A 27,419-nucleotide genomic window follows, 5' to 3' on the forward strand; every position below is an offset into this window, starting at 1 on the left:
AGAAAAAGCCCCCCAAAATTTGTTAGGTAATTTCTCCCGAGTACGGCGATACCCCATATGTGGCCCTAAACTGTTGCCCTGAAAAAACGACAGGGCTCCGAAGTGAGAGAGTGCCATGCGCATTTGAGGCCTGAATTAGGGATTTGCATAGGGGTGGACATAGGGGTATTCTACGCCAGCGATTCCCAAACAGGGTGCCTCCAGCTGTTGCAAAACTCCCAGCATGCTTGGACAGTCAACGGCTGTCCGGCAATACTGGGAGTTGTTGTTTTGCAACAGCTGGAGGCTCCATTTTGGAAACAGTGGCGTACCAGACGTTTTAAATTTTTATTGGGGAGGGGGGCTGTCTAGGGGAATGTGTATATGTAGTGTTTTTTACTTATTTTATTTTGTGGTAGTGTAGTGTTTTTAGGGTACAGTCACACGTGCGGGGGATTACAGCGAGTTTCCCGCTGCGAGTTTGAGCTGCCACGCAATATTTGCTGCATTGCAAACTTGCAGCCTGATACTCACTGTAAGCCCCCTGCCCATGTGAATGTACCCTGTACATTCACAGTGGGGGTGGGAGGGAACCTCCAGCTGTTGCAAAACTACAACTCCCAGCATGCACAGTCTATCAGTGCATGCTGGTAGTTATAGTTCAGCAACAGCTGGAGGCACACGGGTTGGGAAACACTGAGTTAGGAAACAATCAATGTTTCCCAACCAGTGTGCCTCCAGTTGTTGTAAAACCACAACTTCTAGCATGCCCAGGCAGCCGAAGGGCATATTGGGAGTAGTGGTTACGCAACAGCTGGAGGAGAACAGTTTGGGGACCACTGTGTAGTGGTGTCCAAGCTGTAGCCCTCCAGATGTTGCAAAACTACAACTCCCAGTATGCCAAAACTGTCCAGGCATGCTGGGAGTTGTAGTTCTGCAACATCTGAAGGGCCAGATGTTACAGAACTACAACTCCCAGCATGCCTGGACAGTAAGGGCATGCTGAGGATGTGTAGTTTTGCAACATCTGGAAGGGCACAGTGGTCTCCAAACTGTGGACCTCCAGATGTTGCAAAAGTGCAACTCCCAGCATGCCCAGACGCCAAGGGCTGTCTGGGCATGCTGGGAGTTGTAGTTTACAGGGTCCCATTACAGCAATGCATGTCGCTTTACGGCAACGTGCATTGCTGTAAAGGGCCCGACCGCGGCTGAAGATCCACTCACCTGTCGCCGCCGCTGTCTTCATCGCCGGGATCCGGGTCTTCAGGGACGAGGTAAGTACCGGGGCCGGTCCCCAGCACTCCCCCGTCCCCCGCCGTGTCCTCCGGTCTTCCTCCCATCCTCTCCGGACATCCAGGGGCCTGGCAGGGCGGGAGGAAGTAACTAACCGACGGATCACAGGGTATAGGAGGAGGTGGCGGGCTTGCCACCTCGCTCCTATACTTTAGCATGGTCCTGGCTGTCTGTGACAGCCGGGATCATGCAAAATTACCGGGCGGTCGGGTCCCAGAGACCCGATCAGCCCGGTATCACCGCAGATAGCAGGGGCGATTTCCCTAGCGATTTGCGGCGATCGCCGACATGGGGGGCCTACATGGCCCCCCTCGGCGTTTGCCCCGCCTGCTGAAGCATTTCAGCAGGCATCCGCTTCCGATCTCTGCCCGGGGCGCGGCAGAGACCGGGGAAACACCAGGACGTACTAGTACGTCCTGGGTCCTTAAAGCCCAGGGTGCCAGGACGTTCTAGTACGTCCTGGGTCCTTAAGGGTTTAAAGGTGTTACACGAGTTGGGGAGTGTTGCACTTTTTGTTTACTTACATCATCGAACTTCATATGGACTGAGTTTGAACATGCCATGGTTTTATTGTGTTTTTTTTTTTTTTTTTCAATAATTGTGGCAACAACTCACGATAGTATACAATCTGGACAGTATTAGCATCTGCATACATGCTATGCTGTACCTTTCTGTTCAGTAAAAAATCATAACCTGTGATAAATCATTTTATTGGGGTTTAATGATTCCAAGGTGTAGCATTTCTGTGAGCTGTATGTGGTATAATTAACACCCATTTGATTTTTTTTCTCTTCTTCACTTTTTTATTCAGTGGCATAAAAAAGGTTTGGCACTTCTCTTTTGTATCCTACAGTTCCTAGCCATGACCTGGTAAGTATTTTTTGATGTAATATATCATGCCATCTAAAACTTTCTCTTTTATGCACAATAGAGACGGGACCCGGCATACTTGGCTTCCTTGTCCCTTCCCCTCTGCTCTGATATGCCTTCCTGCCTAATAAATATTCATGATATCCCCTTCGCCCATATAAGGGGCTTGTGGGAGCAGAGGGGAAGGAGGCAGGGATGCTACGTATGCCAGGTTCACCTCAATTGCGCAAAGCCAACAATTAACATATTGGCAAAGGAGCCTAATACATTCTATATCTCGAACAGCATCACTGATTCGGTTGAGTAATACATTATTTAATCTGTTTCACCCCCACTATAACTCAGTGTATTGGGTTTTGTGTGGGGGAACCAGCTGCAAGTTTCACTTTAAATATATAGTTTTACGTTTTTTTTTTTTTGTAATATAAGGTAACAAGCATGGGGTTATGACTGTTCACTGTTTTGCACTGACTTGGGATAACAGACACTGTAAATCAATGGAGAACAGTATTAAAAAAGTAGGCCATAACAAGTTCACTAGTCCTGTAGTGAGTATTCACGCTTCAATCAGCAAAATAAATATTGCATATAATCTGCACTCACAATCCAACAACGTTTTATTCAGTCATGTGAAGGTGCAGGCTGGTGCGAAGGCAGGGGCAAACCAGAACAGGCTGCGCTTCTTCAAGCCGGTGCGCTTCTTTAACACTGGCTTGAAGAATCGCAGTCTAGCGCAAAATAGCCTGCTCCAGTTTGCCCCTGCTGCTGCACCCGCCTGCACCTTCACATGACTTAGGCTAATTTCTTTCTTGCTTTTAAGTTATATATTATTGGCATCATGGCTTCCATTGCTGAGTGATGATACCAGTAATACTAAACATGACCGCTGATGTGTCATCATCATATTTGCTGCTCTCTCCCCCCGGCACTGTCATTGCAAAAAAAAAAAAAAATAATTAATTTTGTGCTGACTAAATGATAACATGATATATATTTTTTTAAATATACCGTATATACTCGAGTATAAGCCGACCCGAGTATAAGCCGAGACCCCTAATTTCAACCCAAAATCCCAGGAAAAGTTATTGACTCGAGTATAAGCCTAGGGTGGGAAATACATCATCCCCCCCCCCTGTCATCATCCAGACCCTCATCATCACCTGTCATCATCCCCTTGTCATCATCCCACACATCCCCCCCCTTCATCATCCCCTTATCATCCCACACCCCCCCTTTCATCATCCTCTTCTCATCATCCGCCCTCAGTGGTCTTCAACCTGCGGACCTCCAGAGGTTTCAAAACTACAACTCCCAGCAAGCCCGGGCAGCCATCGGCTGTCCGGGCTTGCTGGGAGTTGTAGTTTTGAAACCTCCGGAGGTCCGCAGGTTGAAGACCACTGCGGCCTTCGACATCATCCAGCCCCCTCTCACCCCCCTTTAGTTCTGTACAGTAGTCACCTCCGCTCGGCGCTGGTCCGGTGCTGCAGGACTGTCTGGAGAGGAGGTGGTCCAGTGGGATAGTGGTTCCGGGCTGCTATCTTCACCGGGGGCGCCTCTTCTCCGCGCTTCCGGCCCGGAATAGAGGCGTTGCCTTGACAATGACGCAGAAGTACGTTGGCAATGAACGTACCTCTGCGTCGTTGTCAAGGCAACGTGACTATTCTGGGGCCCGGCCCGAAACGCTTAGAAGAGGCCTCCCCGGTGAAGATAGCAGCCCGGAACCACTATCCCACCGGACCACCTCCTCTCCGGACAGTCCTGCAGCATCGGACCAGCGCCGAGCGGAGGTGAGTACTGTACAGAACTAAAGGGGGGTGAGAGGGGGCTGGATGATGTCGAAGGCCGCAGTGGTCTTCAACCTGCGGACCTCCGGAGGTTTCAAAACTACAACTCCCAGCAAGCCCGGGCAGCCGATGGCTGCCCGGGCTTGCTGGGAGTTGTAGTTTTGAAACCTCTGGAGGTCCGCAGGTTGAAGACCACTGTGGGTGGAGAGTTCACTCGAGTATAAGCCGAGGGGGGGGGGTTTTCAGCACGAAAAATTGGATACCAGTCATGAGGCAAGCTGGTACCCTGTATAAGAGATCTGTGCTGTGAAGGCTCGCTCCCGACAGACTGCTCTTCAGTTTAGGATTGTCCCTGATTGGTTGAGGCCATACACACCTCCCTTTTGTATATTTACTGTTTCCTTATGAAGGCACATATCTCAGCTGAGTATCTAAATGTATGTGTGATACTGCCCGAGGCCTATTATGCGTTTCAGCTGTGTTTTTAAAACACTGTTAAAATAGCTGCTGAGAAAGCTGGATGAGATATATACACTGTATATAAATGGTAATAGATATACGTATAGATAGATATATTCTTATAACTTTTGTTATGTCCTATTTTCTGAAGATATTATTCAAAGCCACTTTTTTTTTATCTTATTCTAGGTACAGCATCTCTTTTATCCCCTTTGCAAGGTAAGTTTCTAAACAGATCTTTACCTTTTTTCTTTATTCCATCCACAGAGCCGCATCAGTTGTTATCCACAGCTGTATTAGTAGATTCAATGAAGAAGTTTGACTGTCCACAATTATCATACTCGTAAGAGCTTTCCACATCTGACTCGCACTCCTTGTAGACTTGCTTCTCTTTTATGTCTTGCGTTTTTCTTTTTTTTTTTTTTTTTGTATTTGTTGGGATTTGGCATTTGTAAAATAGATTGTGGTGTATCTGGAACAGAATCTCATCTTTTATACATAAACCAAGTGAACAACTTATCCCTATTTTTGTTTTTTGTTTTATGCAACTTGGAGGGAATGGCACCCCTCCCACTTTTCCCAGGAGGGACTTTAAATTGATAATGGATCTAGCATATCACCCAGACAAGAGGCTATATGCACAGCAGAGGTGAGAGTTGTGTTCGACTCATAATGTATGTTAGGGACCCATCCGAAAACGGCCACCTCCACGTGGTGGATGCGGGTACACGTTTTGATCAAAAAGTGCGCTGAGAGCCTTAAAAATTCTGATAAAAAAAATTCTGAGATAAAAAAAATTCTGATAAAAAATTATTTTTTCTTTTTTTTATATAATGTGCCGCTGCAATCTTTGTGTTTGTATACTTAACAACTTATCCCTTGCATAATCCATAGTGTCCCTGTGGAATTTGCCTCTTTTTTTTATCTCCATAATATCTTTTTCCAGACAGTGCAATTTATTAAAGATGTTTTCTTCAAGGTGTTTAAAATCCTTATGGTAATTTCCCCCCACGTCTCCACGACAGCACCCATGAGATGTTCTCCTCCTCCTGATTGGGACAGGAAAAAACATTGAGAGGTTAAATTCCCCACCCCTTCCTGTCCACACCAGTGTTTTTTCCTGTCCCTGTCAGGGAAGGAGCTGAGAAGTGCAGGGGTGTTTCTGACTCTCCTGCATGAAGAAATTAAGGTCCTTACCGGGGCCTTGCGGACTCGTGGTGTGAGCATAGCACACCCCCTGTCTTTTTCTCCCCGTGGTCCGGTCCTCTCTGTAGGTCCACTCCGGGGGCATGGAGGTGGAGGGATGCTGCGGGAGCACCGTATAGTGTACGGGTCTCTGTACGGTCTCCTTCAGCGGTCTTTGCCTTCAGTGAGGAGTTCTATCCTCGCGCGAGCGTTTCTAGTTATTTTTCTTCCGGCTGGGGATGCTGGCGTCTGACGTCACTTCTGGCCACGCTCGGGCGGGGAATTTGAATCTGTAGACCAGCTTTTTTCCTATAAGAAGCCCCTCTCCCAGATGGAAGCTGCTCTAACTGATTCCAGCGTTGGAAGATACAAGGCTGCATCATGAGCTCACCTGCAAAGGTTCCAGATCCTCCAGTGATCCCAGGATCTGTGAGTACTGAGGGCCTATGGGTTCGCCCTGGCCTATCTTCATTGCATGGTGTTTTATCCTTCTCTTCCTTGTATTTGCAGGGAGACGAGGATTCTGCAGGTTCTTCGGTTAAACCGAAAAAATCAAAACCGAACAAATGTGTTATTTGCTATAAGGAGTTTCCTGAATCTGCTTCTAAACCTCTGTGTAAATCATGTATTGCATCAGTAGTAAAAGATGACTCTCCAACTCTTATGCAAGAAATTAAATCCATGATTCATTCAGAGATACACTGTGCATTGGCCTCTTTTACACCTGTTACCCCTGTGGCTCCTACTACTTCGGTTAATGCCTCAGCTGTAAAAAAAAAAGCCTAAAATGGTGTCTTTTTCGGATTCTGAAGAAAGTGTATCTCCAGAATTGGAAGAAGGAGAATTTGTGGAAAATCCTCATGAAGAGAAAGATTCCTCTTTGAAAAAATTCTTGTTTAATTCTGATAATATAGAATCCTTAATTAAGTCCGTCCGTACTACCTTAAATTTAGAGGAAGTTCAGGAGACTAAGTCTATCCAGGATGACCTTTTTGGAGGCCTAGGAGACAGGAAACCCTGTACTTTCCCTGTTCATACAAATTTGCATAAAATTATTAAAGATGAATGGGCGAAGCCAGAAAAGAATGCCTTTATTCCTAGGGGTCCAGGGATGTTGAAATCCTATCGCCCGACGCCCGGGACAAGTAGTTTTGGGCGCCGGGCAGGTGAATTGTTCATAGATTTAGCCCTGTATCGGGCTAGCAGGGACAGACAGACTTCCCCCTTATTTTACTTTAATGTCGGTGTGAGGCGCAGGAGCCGATGGAAGTCTACACCTCACACCAGCGCTCAGATTGTATGGAGGGGGTGGCGGCCTCTAGCTGACCACAGAGTCCCCTTATCTCCCCTCCCGGAGGATGGATGGAGCTCAGAAGACACAGCAGGGTGAGAGAAAGGACGTAGACAGCTCCGTGCACAGCTCCATCCCCCGCACACAGCTCTATCTCTCCCCCTCCCCCTGCTCTGTCTCCACAGGACCTAATCCACCACGGGGAGGTTGCTAGTTTGCACGGGGACAACACAGAGCAGGGGGGGTGAGGGGGGGGGGGGGGAAGGAAATCTCACCTCACACCGGCAGTGACTACAGCTCTGATGTCCACTCATGGCCGTCTCAGGTGAGGAGACCGAGAATGCAGGCGGCGGCAGGAAGGGTGGTTGTATATGTATGGTGTGAGTGTATGTAATGTATGATGGGGGGGCAGCGGCAGGTGTATGTATGATGTGTGCATATGTATGGTGTATATCAGTGTTTCCCAACCAGGCTCCCTCCAGCTGTTGCAAAACTACAACTCCCAGCATGCCCTGGGCATGTTGGGAGTTGTAGTTTTGCAACAGCTGGAGGCACCCTGGTTGGGAAACACTGGTGTATATGTATGGTGTGAGTGTATGTGTGATGTGTGTATGATGTCTGTCTATGTGTGATGTGTGTATGATGTATGTCTGTCTATGTGTGATGTGTGTATGATGTATGTCTGTCGATGTGTGATGTGTGTATGTCTGTCGATGTGTGATGTGTGTATGATGTCTGTCTGTGTGATGTGTGTATGATGTCTGTCTGTGTGATGTGTGTATGATGTCTGTCTGTGTGATGTGTGTATGATGTCTGTCTGTGTGATGTGTGTATGATGTCTGTCTGTGTGATGTGTGTATGATGTCTGTCTGTGTGATGTGTGTATGATGTCTGTCTGTGTGATGTGTGTATGATGTCTGTCTGTGTGATGTGTGTATGATGTCTGTCTGTGTGATGTGTGTATGATGTCTGTCTGTGTGATGTGTGTATGATGTCTGTCTGTGTGATGTGTGTATGATGTCTGTCTGTGTGATGTGTGTATGATGTCTGTCTGTGTGATGTGTGTATGATGTCTGTCTGTGTGATGTGTGTATGATGTCTGTCTGTGTGATGTGTGTATGATGTCTGTCTGTGTGATGTGTGTATGATGTCTGTCTGTGTGATGTGTGTATGATGTCTGTCTGTGTGATGTGTGTATGATGTCTGTCTGTGTGGTGTGTGTATGATGTCTGTCTGTGTGGTGTGTGTATGATGTCTGTCTGTGTGGTGTGTGTATGATGTCTGTCGGTGTATGATGTCTGTGTATGATGTCTGTCGATGTGTGGTGTGTGTATGATGTCTGTGTATGATGTCTGTCTGTGTGTATGATGTCTGTCTATGTGTGATGTGTGTATGATGTCTATGTGTGATGTCTGTCTAAGTGTGACGTGTGTGTATGTATGTAATGTATGATGTGGGGGGGCAGTAGCGGGGGGGGGGTGTATGAATGATATAGGGGGAATGGCTGGTGCATGTATGATGTGTATGATGTCTAAGTGTGATGTGTATGTAATGTATGATGTCTGCCTGTGTGATGTGTGTATGATGTCTGTCTGTGGTGTGTGTATGATGTCTGTCTGTGGTGTGTGTGTGTGTATAATGTGTGTATGAGGTCTGTCTGTGATGTATGTGTAATGTGTGTATGATGTCTGTCTGTGTGATGTGTATGTAATGTATAATGTGTGTATGATGTCTGTCTGTGATGTGTGTGTGATGTGTGTATGATGTCTGTGTGTGATGTGTGTGTGTGTGTATGATGTCTGTCTGTGATGGGTGTGTGGGTGTGTGTGTGTGTGTGTGTGTGTGATGTCTGTCTGTGATGTGTATGTAATGTATGATGTGTGTATGATGTCTGTGTGATGTGTATATGTATGTAATGTATGATGTGTGGGGGGGCAGCAGCAGGTGTATGTATGATGTGTGCATATGTATGGTGTGAGTGTATGTGTGTATGTAATGTATGATGTGGGGGGGCAGTGGCGGGGGTGTGTGTGTGTATGAATGATATGGGGGCAGTGGCTGGTGCATGTATGATATGTGTATGCATGAATGTTTTGTATAGGAGCGGACTGTCACGTCGGGCATTAGGGCAGCTGTGCCATCTAATTTTTATTTATTTTTAGTGGCACCCGCACTACATTGCACCCCCAGAATCCCGCCCCCTTCATACTCACCCACCAACCAAGAGCCCCTCGGATGCACACAAACACGCCCGAACCAAAACTACAACTCCCAGCATGTTACACCGTAACCTAAACTGTAGAACTATAAAGTGTAACATGCTGGGAGTTGTAGTTTTGGTTTGGGTCAGCTGCAGAGCCATAGGCTGCATCAGGGCATGCTGGGTGTTGTAGTTCCTAACTGTAATTCCCAGTATACCTTGACACAGACTGTCTCTGCAGCTGACACAAACCAAAACTACAACTCCCAGCATGTTACACACTAACCTTAACTGTACTGCTATACAGTGCAACATGCTGCAACACCCACACAACCATAGGCTGCATCAGGGCATGCTGAGAGTTGTAGTTATCTAGTAACTAAATGCAACTTCCAGCATTTTCTGACACAAAATGCAGCACACAAACTGGAGAAGCAGAACACCCCCCAGTAACACAAGTCCCTATTGAGACTGAAAAATAGTGATTAAAATATTTTAAAAAGTGCGTATATATGTGAATAAGCCCCTCTCCTAATAAAAGTTTGCAATTTTCTTTAAATAAAAATAATGTACAAAAATAAACATAAGTGGTATCGCTACATGTGGAAATGTCCAGGCTATTAAAATGTTAATTAAACTGTACGGTGAATGGTGTAAATGTAAAAAATAGTCCAGAATTGCTCATTTTTGGTCACTTCATATGAGAAATTTTTTATAAGGTGATCAAATAGTTACATGTAGACTTTTGTGTGGTTGCCTCGGGTGTAAAAGAAGCTACAACTCTCCCTCCGCTAATAGCCTGGCATGCTGCGATCGCCGTGGCCGTCCATTAAACCATTAGATCACCGCTGTCAGCAGTGTCTAAAGGAATCTTATATCCATCCCTGGTGGTCTAGTGGGGTGGATCGTACTATTTTGGTTGAAATTATTTCATCTACCAGGACAAGTGGATTTTCTTGAGGGACAAGTAGATTGTGTTCCGCTTTAGTCCCTTGGACAAGTAGTTTTTTTTTTAATTTCCACACCCCTGGGGTCTAAAAAGGCATTATCCCTTTGATGTTACAGACTCTACTACCTGGGACACGATACCATTAGTTGATATCCCGGTTGCTAAAGTTGCAAAGCGTACCTCTCTGCCTTTTGAGGATGCTACACAACTTAAAGATCCAATGGATAGAAAGGCAGAGAGTTTGCTTAAAAGGTCCTGGGAGGCTGCTTCCTCACTGTTAAGGCCTAGTATAGCCTCTACCTGTGTAGCCAGGACTTTAGGAGTTTGGTTAGACCAGTTGGAATACCACCTCCAGTCTGATACCCCTAAGGACCAGATTTTGGAATCCTTACCTCTGCTTAAGATGGCATCTAATTTTTTATCAGATGCCTCTGCAGAATCGGTAAAACTTGCTTCTTGTGCTGCTGTTTTGTCCAATACCACTAGGCGTGTACTGTGGTTAAAATCTTGGTCGGGAGACATGACTTCAAAAAGTAAACTCTGCTCCCTTCCTTTTCATGGAAAATTTTTGTTTGGTCCAGATTTGTATTCTTTTCTGGAAAAAGCAGCAGACAACAAAAAAGGATTGCCCTTGGATAAGGTCCAACCCAAAAAAGTCTCCTTTTCGTCTTTTTTCCTAATCAGACCATTCCTTCAGAGGAGGTAAAGGGAAAACAGGAAGTTGGTCTTACAGGAAGGGCGGTAGGGGTAGGAATATCTTTACTAACCCCGGTCAGTCCTCTTCCAACCCTAAGCAGTGATGCCAGGCCAGTGAGGGCAAGGCTTTCCCATTTTGCCCTGGTTTGGGAGTCACTAATTCCCAATCCCTGGATAGCAGAGATAATATCTCAGGGCCTCTGGATCGAGTTGTCATCACCTCCAACTCCAAGGTATGTTGTTACTCAGCAGAGTAAAAAAAAAAAACAGAAATTGGTGTTCGGGACCTTTTCTCCCTGGGTGCTATCCAGGAGGTTCCTCTCCTTCAGAGGGGCATAATGTCATTATTCTTCCCTGTTTTTGGTTTCCAAACCAAACGGGAAGTTCCGTACAATTATAAACCTGAAACCCCTGAACAAATTTGTGGTTTACAAAAAATTCAAGATGGAAACTGTGAAGTCTGCAGTTCAGTTAATAAAGGAGGGGGCGGTGATGGCGACTATCGATCTTCGCGATGCATGTTACCACATTCCCATTCATTCAAATCTCAAATATTTGAGATTTGCCATCCAGTGGGGTCCGGGGTCCGCCACTTTCAGTTGGTCTGTCTCCCATTCGGCCGGTCATCTGCGCCTCAAAGTCTTAGCAGAGGTGGTTGCCCTTCTCAGGAAGGAGTCTATTCTAATTATCCCTTATCTAGACGACATACGGATAGTGGCGGACTCAGTTCCTCAACTGGAACTTAATTTACTGAGAGCTATATTTGTTCACCAGAAGTTGGGTTTGATCCTAAATCTAGACAAATCAGATCTTATTCCCAGTCAGAGGAAACATTTCCTAGGTACCCTTTTGGATTCAAGGATCCAGACCTCCTTTCTTCCGGATTCCAAAAGGGTATTACTGCAGGCATTAGTCTCCAGGTTTCTAAGCCTCCATTCCTGTACAATCAGGACAGCAATGTCCACTCTAGGTCATATGACATCATGCATCCAATCAGTAGCTTGGGCTCAGTTCCACTCCAGTGGATCCTAGCCATTTGGGACAAGTCTCAGAAATCTTTAGACAGAAGAGTGATAATTCCCACTCAAGTAAAAACCTATCTAAGATGGTGGACGTTCAAGAAGAATTTAAAGAAGGGAGCAAGTTGGTTTCAGTCAAACCAGTTACTCATAACAACGGATACCAGTACAGGAGGATTGGGTGCTCACTCAGTCTCGAGTAGTCCAAGGGAAATGGGATCCTCAGACAGCAAGAAAATATTCCAACTTCAGAGAGCTACTGGCACTATGGATGACGCTCAAAGAGTTGGAGGAGATCTGCAGGAATCGCCATATCCTCATTTACTCGGACAACATGACTGCAGTGGCCTTTATAAGGTGTCAGGGAGGTCCAAGGTACACAGCTCTCCAGTCAATTTCGCATCAAATATTTTCTTGGGCAGAAAACAAGGTGCTCTATCTCAGCAGTCCATCTCAAAGGGGTCTGGAACTTGGAGGTGGACTTCCTGAGCTGACACATATTAAACCCAGGGGAATGGTCTCTAGCTCCGTGGGCATTCAGGATGATTACAGAGAGATGGGGGGTTCCTCAAATAGATCTGTTTGCAACCAAGAGAAATCACAAGGTGGATCTATTCTATTCCCTAAATCCAAGGGACTCTCCGCTAGCAGTAGATGCATTAGCTCAGAACTGGACATTCAGTATGGGATACGCATTTCCTCCCCTGCCGCTAATATCTCGGGTACTTCAGAAGTTAATGAACTATCATTGCATTCTAATCCTAGTAGCTCCATACTGGCCAAAGAGGAGCTGGTTCTCTTTATTAAAGACTCTAGCTGTAGAGGATCCCATCTGCCTTCCTCTTCAAAAGGATCTAGTGTCCCAGGGACAATCCTTTCATCATCAGATCAAAAACTTCAGCTTGACAGGATGGAAATTGAAAAGTCCATTCTGCTAAAGGAAGGTTTCTCTGAAAAGGTAGTAAATACCCTTCTATCTAGCCGTAAAGATACTACCTCTAGAATCTATGCTAAAACCTGGAAGAAATGTATCTCTTGGTGTGGGGATTCTTTTTCTGTCAACACTCCGGTGATTCCTAAAATTCTAGACTTCCTTCAGCAGGGATTTGATTTACGTCTTTCCCCAAGTACCCTCAAAGTACAGGTTTCTGCTCTCAGTGCTCTCTATCATGTAAAATTGGCTGGTAACATGTAGATTTCAAGGTTTATTAAAGCATCCAGCAGACTCAGACCTAAGACTTTAAATATCTGTCCTCGGTGGAATTTAAATACAGTTCTAGCAGCTCTTCCTTTGGATCCCTTTGAGCCTCTGGATTCTATTTCTGAAAAATGTTTGACTCTCAAAACTATATTTTTAATCGCCATCACTGCAGCTAGGAGAGTAGGTGAAATTCAGGCTCTATCCGAGAGTCTTATATCAGAATTTTGGATGACAAAATAATTTTTAAGCTTGATCCTAACTTCCTCCCTAAAGTTGTCTCTACCTTTCATAGATCACAGGATATTTTGGTTCCATCCTTCTGTTCAGATCCAAAAAATGACTTAGAAAAATCATATAGGGGGAGATTTATCAAAACCTGTGCAAAGGAAAAGTTGCCCAGTTGCCCATAGCAACCAATCAGATCACTTCTTTCATTTTGCAGAGGCCTTGTTAAAAATGAAAGAAGCAAGCTGATTGGTTGCTATGGGCAACTGGGCAACTTTTCCTCTGGACAGGTTTTGATAAATCTCCCCCATAGTCTTTTGGATGTTTGAAGAGCTGTCCTCATCTACATTAATAGAACTAGTCAGTGTAGGAAGGATGACCATCTGTTTATTCAGTTTGCTGGCCCTAACAGAGGCAAGAAAGCCTCTAGGAGTTCTATAGCCAGATGGATTAAGACCGCAATTTCAGAGGCTTATGTGACCAGAGGAAAAGCCCCTCCTAGACAATTGAAGGCCCATTCTACTAGAGCAATTTCCTCATCATGGGCAGAGAGAGCTGGAGCTTCTGTAGAACAGATTTGCAAAGCTGCCACTTGGAAAAACCTTCATACTTTTTCTAGACATTATAGAGTTCACATTTTGTCTTCTGAGGATATGACCTTTGGACGTAAAGTTCTCAGTGCTATAGTCCCTCCCTAAGTAAATTCTTTGGTATTTCTCATGGGTGCTGTCGTGGAGACGTGGGGGGAAATGGTGAATTATACTCACCGATAATTCCTTTTCTGGCAGTCTCCACGACAGCACCCATACATCCCACCCTTTGGTTTTTTTATTGTATTGTTTTTTTGGTGCACTTTTTTCCTTTGGTGTTCTTCATAAATACACTGGTGTGGACAGGAAGGGGTGGGGTATTTAACCTCTCAGTGTTTTTTCCTGTCCCAATCAGGAGGAGGAGAAAATCTCATGGGTGCTGTCGTGGAGACTTCGAGAAAAGGAATTATCGGTGAGTATAATTCACCATTTTAACATTTTCCATATTTACCTGTTTTCTCCTATTCCATAATGTAAAACTTTAATTTATGAGCACAATCAAGCAGGGCAGCATTTATTTTTCCATGAGCTGTGTTCACATTGACCTTGCATTTTTTAAATTGATTTAAAGGGGTATTCCAGGCAAAAACTTTTTATATATCAACTGGCTCCGGAAAGTTGAACAGATTTGTAAATTACTTCTAATTACTTCTTGTAATATTAATCCTTCCAATAGTTATTAGCTTCTGAAGTTTTCTGTCTAACTGCTCAATGATGATGTCACGTCCCGGAAGCTGTGCATGATGGGAGAATATCCCCATAGGACCTGCACAGCTCCTGGGACGTGAGTCATCAGAAAGCAGTTAGCTTCTGAATTTGAGTTGCTGTTTTCTGTCTAATAACTATTGGAAGGATTAAGATTTTTTAATAGAGGTAATTTACAAATCTGTGAATTCGGGTAGAAAAACTGACATGGTGCACATCTACAATCTTGTATAATGATCTGATTGCTTCTCAGCATAATATCAAAAACTAACAGGTTGTTGGTATACATTTTTGATCAAAAAGTACAAGCCCACTCGCCACGTCAAGGCCACCTATTTAGAGTGGGTCCCTAACGTCCCTAGCATAAAATGGCGTAGAACTGGGCGGCGACCACCACCGCTGCGACACCAGTGCCCACGGGGGGAACGACCCACTGGCAGAGCGGCCCCAATGCCACTCAAACCAGCCTATGGGTCGCACCTCCCCGCAGACACGGCGCCACGGAAGCAACGGACCCCGCACAGCACCACACCAGTGTGAACAAGGTGTAATAGCTCACTTACCATGCTCTAATTTACAAATCTGTTTAACTTTCCGGAGCCAGTTTATATATAAAAAAAAGTTTTGGCCTGGAATACCCCTTTAATTTTTTTTAAATGGTGTAAATACAGGCTTGTGACAAGAACATAGTTTTGCCTCTGTATAAATCATTAGTCATAGTATTGTGTCCAATTTTGGGCACTTGTATATAAAAAGAATGTGGCTGAATTTGAGATGGTGCAGAGGAGGGTGGAAAAGATCATTAATGGTATGGGTGGATTAGAGTACCAAGCAGGGCTGTGGAGTCGGTAGATAAATGTTCCAATTTCGACTGGAGTTTTCTGTGCTTCCGACTCAGACTTCTCTACTCTGACTCCTCTGTATTTATATGTGAATGTATTTTATACATTCCTTGAAGGAAAGAAAGGCAACATACATGTCATTACTACAGGACTACTGGCTGGGAAGCCAACAGTCTACTGTATTGAACAGTTGGTGTGCTGATCTGCTGCTGAAGATGGGCAGTGGGAGGATCCAGGGAGGGGCATTTATTATAAAACATGATTTCCCTACTAGAATCCCATAGTCAAGTTTAAAGGGGTACTCCGCCCCTAGACATCTTATCCCCTATCCAAAGGATAGGGGATAAGATGTCAGATCGCCGGGGTCCTGCAGCTGGGGACCCCCGGGATCGCCACTGCGGCACCGCGTTTTCATTACTACACAGAGAGAGTTCGCTCTGTGCGTAATGATGGGCTATACGTAATGATGGTCTATACAGGGGATGGAGCAGTGTGACATCATGGCTCTGCCCCATGTGACATCACGGCCCGCCCCCTTAATGCAAGTCTATGGTAGGGGGCGTGACTACCCCCACGTCCCTTCCCATAGACTTGTATTGAGGGGTCAAGCTGTGACATCATGAGGGGCGGAGCCGTGATGTCACGATGCTCCGGCCCCTGTATCGCCCGTCATTACTCGCTCGCTCTGTGCAGTAATGAGCGCGTGGTGCCGCAGCGGCGATCCCGGGGGACCCCGGGCGATCTAACATCTTATCCCCTTTCCAAAGGATAGGGGATAAGATGTCAGATCGCTGGGGTCCCGCTGCTGGGGACCCCCGGGATTGCCGATGCGGCACCACGCGAGTTCGCTCTGTGCGTAATGATGGGCGATACAGGGGCCGGAGCATCACTACATCACGGCTCCGCCCCTCGTGATGTTTAGGGGCGGAGTACCCCTTTAAGCTAACAATCGAGTTCACAAGTTTTTATAGCCTTAATTGAATGGCAGCAGTTTTTCCAATGGTTTACAGCTTCAGTCTTGAACTATTGACCCTCCATTCCCTTCACTTATGCAAGTGTCTCTAGTCCTGCAAAAAACACGAATCAGTGAGAGGCTAGGTTACCCATGGGTTCCCTGTAACAGCAGGACACAACACTATGGAAAGTATAAGTATTGCCGCTCCTAATTGTGCCAAATAGTAAAGCACATGAAAAGCATGCTTCTTCACAGTCGCTTAACGTGTTCGTTTTGCGGTTACATGAGGCACTGCATGCATTGATCTTTATTCTTATAGTAGAGAATTCATTAATTATAACTTTTTGTGAATTGGGACATTTGAACTTGCTTTTTTTTTTTCTTTTAATTCCAATCTAAATTTAGTAGGAGTCTGAGTCATTGTTTGCCGACTCCGACTCCAGGTACCCAAAATTTCGTCCGACTCGGACTCCGACTCCACAGCCCTGGTACCAAGACAGGTTATCAAGCTCAGGGTTATTTAGTTTTAGGCTGAGGGGCATTATCATCTCAATGTACAAATATATAAATGCACAGTACAGAGATCTTTGTAGTGATCTTTTTATACCTATGCCTATAACCATGACAAGGGGGCATCTTCTACGTCTAGAGGAAAGAAGGTTTCACCTTCATCATAAACAGAGATTCTTTACTGTAAGGGCAGTGAGACTATGGAACTCTCTGCCGTCTGATGTAGGGATGTCTAACTCAATAAGCAAGTCCAAGGGGGGCCTGGATGTTCTTTTGGAAAAATATAATATTACAGGTTATGGAAACTAGATTTATGTGGATAGAACGTTGTTCCAGGGTTTTATTCTGATCACCATATTGGGGTCGGGAAGGAAATTTTCCTTCTGTCATTAGGCAATTTGCATCAGCCTCATGTGGGTTTTAACAATCCTCTGAATTAACACAGTAGGGTTCTAGGTTGAACTCGATAGACTCTTGTCGGTGTTTTTTTATTTTTTTTAACCTTATTAATTATGTTACAACCGTAATGTTATCAATACATGCTTACAGATCTTTCTCCTTAAAGTACATCTGTAGTGTAATATAACTTATCCTCTCTCTGAAGGATAGGGGGATAAGTTATAGATCCCAGGGGGTCTGAGCGCTGGGTCCCCCCGCGATCTTCTGTACAGGGCCGCGGGAGTATGCTGGAACGAGGGCGTTCCATCTCCGCATGACGCGACAGTGGATACGCCCCCTTCATGTATCCGATAGAGATACCCAGAGGGATTGTGTCTTCCGCGGCTTCGGATAGGGGATAAGTTATATCACTACAGATGTCCTTTCATGATTTGTTTTAACATTTTCTTTTTCGAAATTTTTAAGCAATGTAAAGATAGCAATGCAGAATGTTATTTCATACAGGTAAAACCATAAACAAGATATCCATACAATTAAGAACATAGCTAATTCTGAAAGAAGCTAGTTAAAGCAATGTACAGTGCTATTTGCGAGCGTTATTTGAAAGTCTATAAATTAGTGCAATCCTGAAAAAGGTAATACCTAGGGCATATTATTAGTGTGCAGACTGCAGCAAGTTCAAACCATTTATATGATTGGTCCAAGTAGTTATGTTTAACATATGTTTGAACTGGGAGAGGGGCAGGGGGCTCCTTAATGATTTAACTTTACTAAAATGTGTTTCTTTATTAGAAGAGTAATAGTAACAATCCAGGCCGTTTTTTCCTCCTGCTGTTTGTTTTTTAATCACTACGTCGGTAACATATGACTTTTTTTTTCTTTAACCCCTAAAGGACTCAGCCCATTTTGGCCTTAAAGGACAATTTAATTTTGACGTTTTCATTTTTTCCTCCTCGCCTTCTAAAAATCATAACTCTTTTATATTTTCATCCACAGACTAGTTTGAGGGCTTGTTTTTTGCGCGACCAGTTGTCCTTTGTAATGACATCACTCATTATATCATAAAATGTATGGCGCAACCAAAAAACACTATTTTTGTGGGGAAATTAAAACGAAAAACGCAATTTTGCCAATTTTGGAAGGTTTTGTTTTCACGCCGTACACTTTATGGTAAAAATGACGTGTGTTCTTTATTCTGAGGGTCAATACGATTAAAATGATACCCATTATTATATACTTTTATATTATTGTTGCGCTTAAAAAAAATCACAAACTTTTTAACCAAATTAGTACGTTTATAATCCCTTTATTTTGATGACCTCTAACTTTTTTATTTTTCCGTAGAAGTGGCGGTATGGGGGCTCATTTTTTGCGCCATGATCTGTACTTTTTTTTGATACCACATTTGCATATAAAAAACTTTTAATATATTTTTTATAATTTTGTTTTTAATAAAATGTATTAAAAAAGTAGGAATTTTGGACTTTTTAAATTTTTTTTCGTTCACGCCGTTCACCGTACGGGATCATTAACATTTTATTTTAATAGTTCGGACATTTACGCACGCGGCGATACCAAATATGTCTATAAAAAAAAAATTTTACGCTTTTTGGGGGTAAAATAGGAAAAAACGGACGTTTTACTTTTTTATTGGGGGAGGGGATTTTTCACTTTTTTTTTACTTTTACTTTAACATTTTTTTACATTTTTTTTACACTTTTTTACACTTTTTTTTTTATGCTTAGGACGTAAATGTACGTCCTGGTGCGTTAAGTACCACCTCACCAGGACGTACATTTACGTCCTGCGTCCTTAAGGGGTTAAAGTACTTTAACGAGTGTTTGTATAATTGCAAACATTCTATGACTAAGCACACTGTGCTTGAAATGCACCAGATGTTTTTCTTTCTCCTGTATGCAGAGGCGTACCTAGCACCCGTTGTGCTCCTGTTGAGCACTCCCACCAACGTGTGTGCATCAATGCCCTACCCCCCCCCCCTTTTTTTTTGTTTGTTTTTACTATACAGTTAAAGGATAACTCCGAGATTTAACAACTTATCCCCTATCCTAAGGCTAAGGGATAAGTATTAGATCGTGGATGGTCTGACCGCTGGTGCCCCCGCTATCTCCCGAACGGCTCGCTGCATAAAACAAGCATTTTCTACCACCGCAGGAAGCAGCATCCGACATGCCCCGTCCTTGCAGCTCTATGGGAGAGCCAGAGCACTGCTTTCAGCAATATCTGGCTCTGCCATAGAACTGCATGGAAAGTGCCGTGTCTGCCTCAGCTTCGTGCTGTGGTCGAAAATGCTTGTTTCATGCATGGAGCCGGAACTCCATGTGGGGGGCCCCAGCGGTTGGACCCCCGCGATCTAACACTTATCCCCTATCCTTAGGATAGGGGATAAGTTGTTACATCATGGAGTTATCCTTTAAATTAAAGGACATCAGCAGTGCTGGGCAAAAAAAATTTTTTTACCTCATTTAATAGGTCTTTTAAAGACCTTTCCAACGATGTCTCCCCCGTCAAAATTGGCCCAGCCGTTCTCCCGCTATCAGCACATGAATTACTGAGGACAAGTGAAAGAAAAACTACATCTCCCATCATGCCTTGTGCTTACTTCCTGTAAGCTGCTGCCCTCCCCCTGTTCTCTCTCCCAAGCAAATTATAATATTGTAACGCCCCCATCTCCCTCCCCTGTGCATACACCCTCCCCTTCTGCTCATCTCCCCCTCCCCATGCTGGCTCCTGTCCAGTGATGAAGCAGCTGCCTCCGTGCTCATGTTAGTTCCTAGCTATGTAGACAGACAGTCTGCATAGCTAGAATCAGCAGTGTCAGCACTGGAGAGTGGATAGTGAAAGTAAAAATGGTAAAAAACATAATTGTTTGTCTATAAAACTGTCCTGATATTGGTCCCTCCATCTTTTTCAAAACTACAACTCCAAGCATGCCCAGTTATTTTTTATGCTGTTCGGGCATGCTGGGAATTGCAGTGGTGTCTCCAGCTGTTGCAAGACTACAAATCCCAGCATGCCCTGTCTGTTTTATGCTGTATGTGCATGCTTCTAGTTGCAGAGGTGACTCCAGCTGTTACAAGACTACACATCCCAGCATGCCCTGACAGCTTTCTGCTGTTCGTGCATGCTTGGAGTTGCAGTGGTGCCTCCAGCTGTTGCAAGACTACACATCCCAGCATGCCCTGACAGCTATCTGCTGTACGTGCATGCTTGGATTTGCAGCGGTGCCTCCAGCTGTTACAAGACTACATATCCCAGCATGCCCTGTCAGCTTTCTTCTGTTCCTGCATGCTTGTAGTTGCAGCGGTGCCTCCAGCTGTTGCAAGACTACACATGCCAGCATGCCCTGTCAGCTTTCTGCTGTTCCTGCATGCGTGTAGTTGCAGCGGTGCCTCCAGCTGTTGCAAGACTACACATGCCAACATGCCCTGTCAGCTTTCTGCTGTTCCTGCATGCTTGTAGTTGCAGCGGTGCCTCCAGCTGTTGCAAGACTACATATCCCAGCATGCCCTGACAGCTTTCTGCTGTACGTGCATGCTTGGATTTGCAGCGGTGCCTACAGCTGTTGCAAGACTACATATCCCAGCATGCCCTGACAGCTTTCTGCTGTACGTGCATGCTTGGATTTGCAGCGGTTCATCCAGCTGTTGCAAGACTACTTTATGCTGTTCCTGCATGCGTGTAGTTGCAGCGGTGCCTCCAGCTGTTGCAAGACTACAAATCCCAGCATGCCCTGTCAGCTTTCTGCTGTTCCTGCATGCTTGTAGTTCCAGTGGTGCTTCCAGCTGTTGCAAGACTACACATCCCGGCATGCCCTGACAGCTTTCTGCTGTTCCTGCATGCTTGTAGTTGCAGCGGTGCTTCCAGCTGTTGCAAGACTACACATCCCAGCATGCCATTTCAGCTTTCTCTTTTACTGGGATTTGGAGTAGGTCCACATGTCAATAGAAAAGTGTTTTACAACAGGTGTGCCTCAAGCTGTTGCGATCGCTCTCTCTGTCTCTCTCTCTGTCTCTCTCTCTGTCTCTCTCTCTGTCTCTCTCTCTCTCTCTCTCTCTCTCTCTCTCTCTCTCTCTCTCTCTCTCTCTTCTCTCTCTCTCTCTCTCCCCTTCTCTCCCCCCCTCTCTTTCTCTCTCTCATTCTCTCTCAATTTCTCTTTCTTTCTTTCTCTTTCTTTCTTTCTCTTTCTTTCTTTCTCTCTTTCTCTCTCTATTTTTATTGAAGATCCCTTATGTGTCTGTGAACTTCCGTAATTGCTGATACAAAGAATACACATGTTATGAATAAAAAAACTAATAATTTAATACAAAAATGTTGTAACAACAACTCACAAATGTATGAACAATAAACATTATCAAAGATATATCCTATATAATTTTTTGAAAAAACAGGTTAATCTAATACATTTCTAAATGTATTATCGCTGAAATCTTGATTCGTATTGCTCTAGTAAAACAGAGGTATCCGGTCTTGGAACGGGGGCAATATTTGTAGGATTAACTTCCCTCTGAGATACCCAGTCACTCACAGTTGGGTAAACTACTACTTTGAAAATATTGTCTAGAACCTCTTTCATAAAATCTTGTGAGGTGGGTTCATAAACAGCCTTGATAATCCAATCTCTCCGCGCCTTAGAGTACACATATTTGTAGCGTTCACTTCCCAACTGTTCACTTGAAGATGTTTCCCTTTTTACTGTTGCTTGAATTCTGCCAACATTTTTGTTGTGGTCCAATGCTGCAAGCTGGGTTCTTGCAATCATTGAGTCGATAAAAAAATGAATTCTCTTCAGCCTGTACTTGAGACAGACACTATGGTATATCTCAAGTTCCCCAGTGTGACAGAAATGTGATAGTTGGCGAATGTCCCTCAGTAAAATGGGATTTAAACAAACTTTGCTAAGTACGTTATGTGGTGGTAAGCCAGGTTCTAACCATTTATTTTTTTCAACTTGTTCAGCTGTAAGGGGGGGATGTAGACACCCCGAGTAAATAGAGTCGCCCTCCCAAGCATGGTTATTGGCCACGTGGCGTGTGACAGATTTCCACCTTTCTACTAGGATGTCCGGGTTTTTATCACATGTGCGTGCACACCACCACAGGTGATTTTTCACTGGTTGTATCCAGGAATGGAGTACTTGTGTGTTTCTTTGTTTAGCCCCCGCTGCCAGTTTGTTTCCAACAGACTTCGCCACATGCCACACATCGAACTGATGTCCGATGTGTGCAAACTCTTCCCGCATTATTTTCCGTATTGAAATATGTCTATCAGTGGCTAGCATGGCAATTTCAATGTTTTTGTCCAACAAACTTTGGATACACTTTTTAAAGGCCAGCTTTTCTAAGCCAACTGATGTGGTGGATGGTTTCAGCTGCTCAACATGGAAAGTACATACTTTTTTGGTGTGTGCGTCCATTAGAGTGTATGAGCAGTACTTTGCAGAAAACCCCGGGGAGTCATTCTGTCCGTCTCCAGTCAGGTAAAGCGGGGCATTTCCAATCTCACTAAGAATTTGCTCTTGCTCTTGTTTCCAGCTAAGATGTATTCCTGAGTAAATGTATAGCTTTTGATGAGTGAAAAAAGTTGACTGTGATATGCTCTTCATGTTTATTATTCTGAAGAAACTTTCCATCTTATTTATACTGTTCCCACTTAGGACGGTAGCAGCCGATAGCAATACATTTCCTGCAGGATTATTGCTGACTGTAGGTTGTGATTTCCACAAGGCACGCACATGTCCTTGAGAACATTTCACCGTAAGGTGAAACATGCTCCCCTGAAAATATTGCTTATAGTGTGTCAACTGCCCTTTACATTTCCTTTTTACCGGACAAGGGATCATACGAATCAATTTTTTAAAACATGATTCAAAGATTAAAAATTTTCTATCTCGAACCACATCTTCATTGATACAATGCAAGTCTTCAAAATCTTCAGGCAATTTAATTTCATCATCGCTGCTTGAAATTGATTCCTCCGGTTCTTCCTCTATATCAGGAGCGTGAAAGGAAGTGTCTTCTGGGTCTATATAAGTTGTGATTGTAGTAGCAGTTTCTTCGTTAGCCAACAGAAGGTCCTCTTCTTCAACAAAGAATATAGGTGAAATGGGACCCAGATTTGGATCCATTTCTGGCAGAACACTTTCTGTTGGTTGTGGATAAGGCTCCAAAGAAAAAGGCAGTAACGTTTCCTCTGCAGTAAAATTGATAAAATAATTGTGTTCTGATAGACATTGAGTTTTCTGAACTGTACTAATTGTAGTCCCTTTGATGGTAGACTTGGAAAAATAGTCGGTTCTGCATCAGGCCGGAGTTTACGACGATCCTTAATAAATGTGTACGCCTCTTGCTCAAAATGTAGCGAACACATTCTGTAGGTGTCATTAGCTTTTCCAAGCAAAACCTTCTGCACCATCTGTTCCATATTTGCTGTAAACTGACCACTGTTCTGGAGCCATTTCCTAATGCGACCTTCATTATTAGGAAAAGTATGTAATATGGGTTCAGTTTACGCCATGTGGTGGGGCATCCCTTTATGACACAGGCTGGCATTCTAATTGTAGAATTATAAATGAAAGAACAAAACCATTAGTGAGCTGTACCTTATTTTTACCTTGTAAAAAAAAATATATTGCATTTTGGGAATTTAACCCCTTAAGGACTCAGGGTTTTTCCGTTTTTGCACTTTCGTTTTTTCCTCCTTACCTTTTAAAAATCATAACCCTTTCAATTTTCCACCTAAAAATCCATATTATGGCTTATTGTTTGCGCCACCAATTCTACTTTGCAGTGACATCAGTCATTTTACCCAAAAATTCATGACGAAACGGGAAAAAAAATCATTGTGCGACAAAATCGAAGAAAAAACGCCATTTTGTAACTTTTGGGGGCTTCCGTTTCTACGCAGTGCATATTTCGGGAAAAATGACACCTTATCATTATTCTGTAGGTCCATACGGTTAAAATGATACCCTACTTATATAGGTTTGATTTTGTCGTACTTCTGGAAAAAATCATAACTACATGCAGGAAAATTTATACGTTTAAAAATGTCCTCTTCTGACCCCTATAACTTTTTATTTTTCCACGTACAGGGCAGTATGAGGGCTCATTTTTTGCGCCGTGATCTGAAGTTTTTATCGGTATGATTTTTGCTTTGATCGGACTTTTTGATCACTTTTTATTCATTTTTTAATGGTATAAAAAGTGACCAAAATACGCGTTTTTGGACTTTTGAATTTTTTTGCGCGTACGCATTGACCGTGCAGTTAAATTAACAATATATTTTTATAGTTCAGACATTTACGTACGCGGCAATACCACATATGTTTATTTTTATTTACACAGTTTTATTTTTTTTATGATAAAAGGGGGGTGATTAAAACTTTTATTAGGGAAGGGGTTAAATGACCTTTATTAACACTTTTTTTTTCCAGTGTTATAGGTCCCATAGGGACCTATAACACTGCACACACTGATCTCTCATCCTGATCACAGGCGTGTATTAACACGCCTGCGATCAGCGTTATCGGCGCTTGACTGCTCCTGCCTTGATCTCAGGCACGGAGCAGTCATTCGCCGATCGGACACCGAGGAGGCAGGTAAGGGCCCTCCCGGTGTCCTGCAAGCTGTTCGGGACGCCGCATAAATATACGTCCTGCATCGTTAAAGGATTAAATTGTTAATATTTTCCATCAATTTTAATATGGTTATTGATTTTTTTTCCAACTATGAATGTGCTGTATGGAGTTACTACAGCTACTATTACATAGAAATGGGGCCTACAGTGAGTGATGCTGCACTCAACGGCTGCAGAAATCTTCCATCTCACCACTGATACGCAGCGTTAGTCAATATCCACCAGGGAGTTGAATAGACAGAGCGGGCCCCCACGATCAGACATCTTATCCCCTATCCTTTGGATCGTGGATAAGATGTTTTTGCCCGGAATACCCCTTTAAAATCACTTTTCTACATTCACCTGTTTGTCCCGTGCCGGCCTCATGGTCCAGCGGTGCGAACCTCATTCAGCTTCCTGGACAGAGCCGTCGGCGTATCAACGGCCGAGGCGGGACATCACTGCGGCCGGTGATACGCTGACGGCTCTGTGGCGTTCCCATCCCCAGGAAGCTGAATGAGGCACCGCTGGACTGCGAGGCCGGTACCGGACAAACAGGTGAATGTAGAAAAGTGATTTAAAGGGGTATTTCGGGCAAAAACATCTTTTCTCCGATCCAAAGGATAGGGGATAAGATGTCTGATCGCGGGGGAGCCTGCTGCTGGGACCCCCCGCGATCTCACTGCAGCAGCCCGCATTCTATGCGTAACTGCACCTGCACCTCCGGGCTTCCGATACTGGGACGTGACGTCACGCCACGCCACCTCCATTCATTTCTATGGGAGGGGGCATGACGGCCGCAACTCCCCCTCCCATAGACATGAATGTAGTGGGCGTAGCGTGGCGTCACGTCCCTGTATCGGAAGCCCGGAGGTTTCCGAAACTGCAGGTGCAGTTACGCATAGAATGCAGGCTGCTGCAGGGAGATCGCGGGGGTCCCAGCGGCGCCCCCCCCCCCCCCCGTGTTCAGACATCTTATCCCCTATCCTTTGGATCAGGGATAAGATGTTTTTGCCCGGAATACCCCTTTAAAGTTTATTTTGTTTATTTTTGCCACCATGGCACAGCAATATGTAAAAGTCTTGCACTACAGATGTCTTTTGATTTGCTAGGAGATAAAGTTCTTGGAGTAGAGAACAAAAGAGAGGGGGTTAGGGGAAGACTTAGAGTATGTTGGAGCCAAGCAATTTAGTTATCCTGTCTGAATTCTAATACGTAAATGTGTGTCCTCCAAAATACTATAACAAATCACCAGCACCACCCCGATTTTTTTTAAAGTCTGACCAGGCTCCTGACCTGTTCCTTGGTAGACGGTCTGAAATGTGAAGACAACATCTCCCCCAGCTCTGTCTGAACTCTGGCAGAGCCAAAGTGGTATGTTAATTACCAACGTCTACCTGACAACAAAGTTTTTACAGCAAAAAAAACCATGGTCAGACAATATTAAAAAAAAAAAAGGTGGGGGTTAGACGGTGGTCTGGGTGTTTGGAGCACACTAATTGGATTATCAGATTCCAGACAGACCTAACTGAATAGGTTGGCTCCAACACACTATGACCCTACTCCCAAAGCCTATCTATATTTTTTAACCATGTTTTGATAGTAGTTAAACCTTTTTTCTGTGGTAGACGGTCAAAAATTTACAGACAAGATTGAACAAAGGGCAATGTTGTCTTTATATTTCACATAATCATCCATGGAAAAAAGGTTTGACGGCTAACAAACATAAAGCATGATAACACAAGAATGATGAAAATGGAATAAATATATATAGATATATATAGATATATATATATATTTTATTAGTATATATTGGGTGTGAGTGGCACTATTGAAGGACTCCAGGTGCTGGGTGGAATCTGGGTGCTTAGCCGGGTCTAGGGGTCTGAACACGACCCCACCAAGTAAGCAAATAGCCTAAACAGAAAAAAAAAGAGGCACTCCGGTATCCAAAAGGCAAAGTGGTTTATTCACATATCCATCAATATATTGTGGTTTTGGTCGTTATCAAGCATCTTTCTTGATAAAGACATCATTGAGGGGATCAGTTTGTACTGACGGATGTTTGAATAAAAGAATTAGCATTTTGGATACTGGAGTGCCGCTTTTACACGCCGTGTATATATATATATATATATATATATATATATATATATATGTATGTATGTATGTGGCATTATTTTATTGTCTTATCCTATGCATATATATATATATATATATATATATATATATATATATATATATAATAATAATATATGCATATAATTAGATATAATATATATATATATATATATATATATATGCGCTGTAATTATCTAATAATATACATTACACACTCATATATATATATTTGTAAATTATAGATTTATAATATATATATATATATAAATTAAATATTATATATATTATAAAATTATATGGCATTATTTTATGGTCTAATTAAATGCATATATATATATATATATATATATATATATGGCGTGTGTATGTATGTATGTATATATAATATATATATACATGCCGTGTGTATATGTATATATATATATATATATATATATATATATATATATATATATATACGGCATATATATACTATAAGTATTTTATTAAATACTTACATGTCAGCCGTATG

General features: G+C 43.5%; 1 protein-coding gene across 7 annotated transcripts in view; it reads left to right on the forward strand.

Annotated features, from left to right (window-relative positions):
• Positions 1-27,419, forward strand: part of SFT2D1 (SFT2 domain containing 1) — a 205,277-nt gene that overhangs the window by 169,860 nt on the left and 7,998 nt on the right. For 6 of the 7 annotated variants that reach the window (XM_056566859.1, XM_056566862.1, XM_056566857.1 and 3 more), the window contains 3 exons: positions 2,084-2,142; positions 4,575-4,604; positions 14,097-14,153. In XM_056566859.1, coding sequence (XP_056422834.1) covers positions 2,084-2,142; positions 4,575-4,604; positions 14,097-14,153 — 146 coding nt within the window. The remainder of the gene's footprint in view (positions 1-2,083; positions 2,143-4,574; positions 4,605-14,096; positions 14,154-27,419) is intronic. The other variant, XM_056566864.1, reaches the window with a different exon arrangement.

This window comes from Hyla sarda, chromosome 3 (genome assembly GCF_029499605.1).
Source record: "Hyla sarda isolate aHylSar1 chromosome 3, aHylSar1.hap1, whole genome shotgun sequence".
Lineage (NCBI taxonomy): Eukaryota > Metazoa > Chordata > Amphibia > Anura > Hylidae > Hyla > Hyla sarda.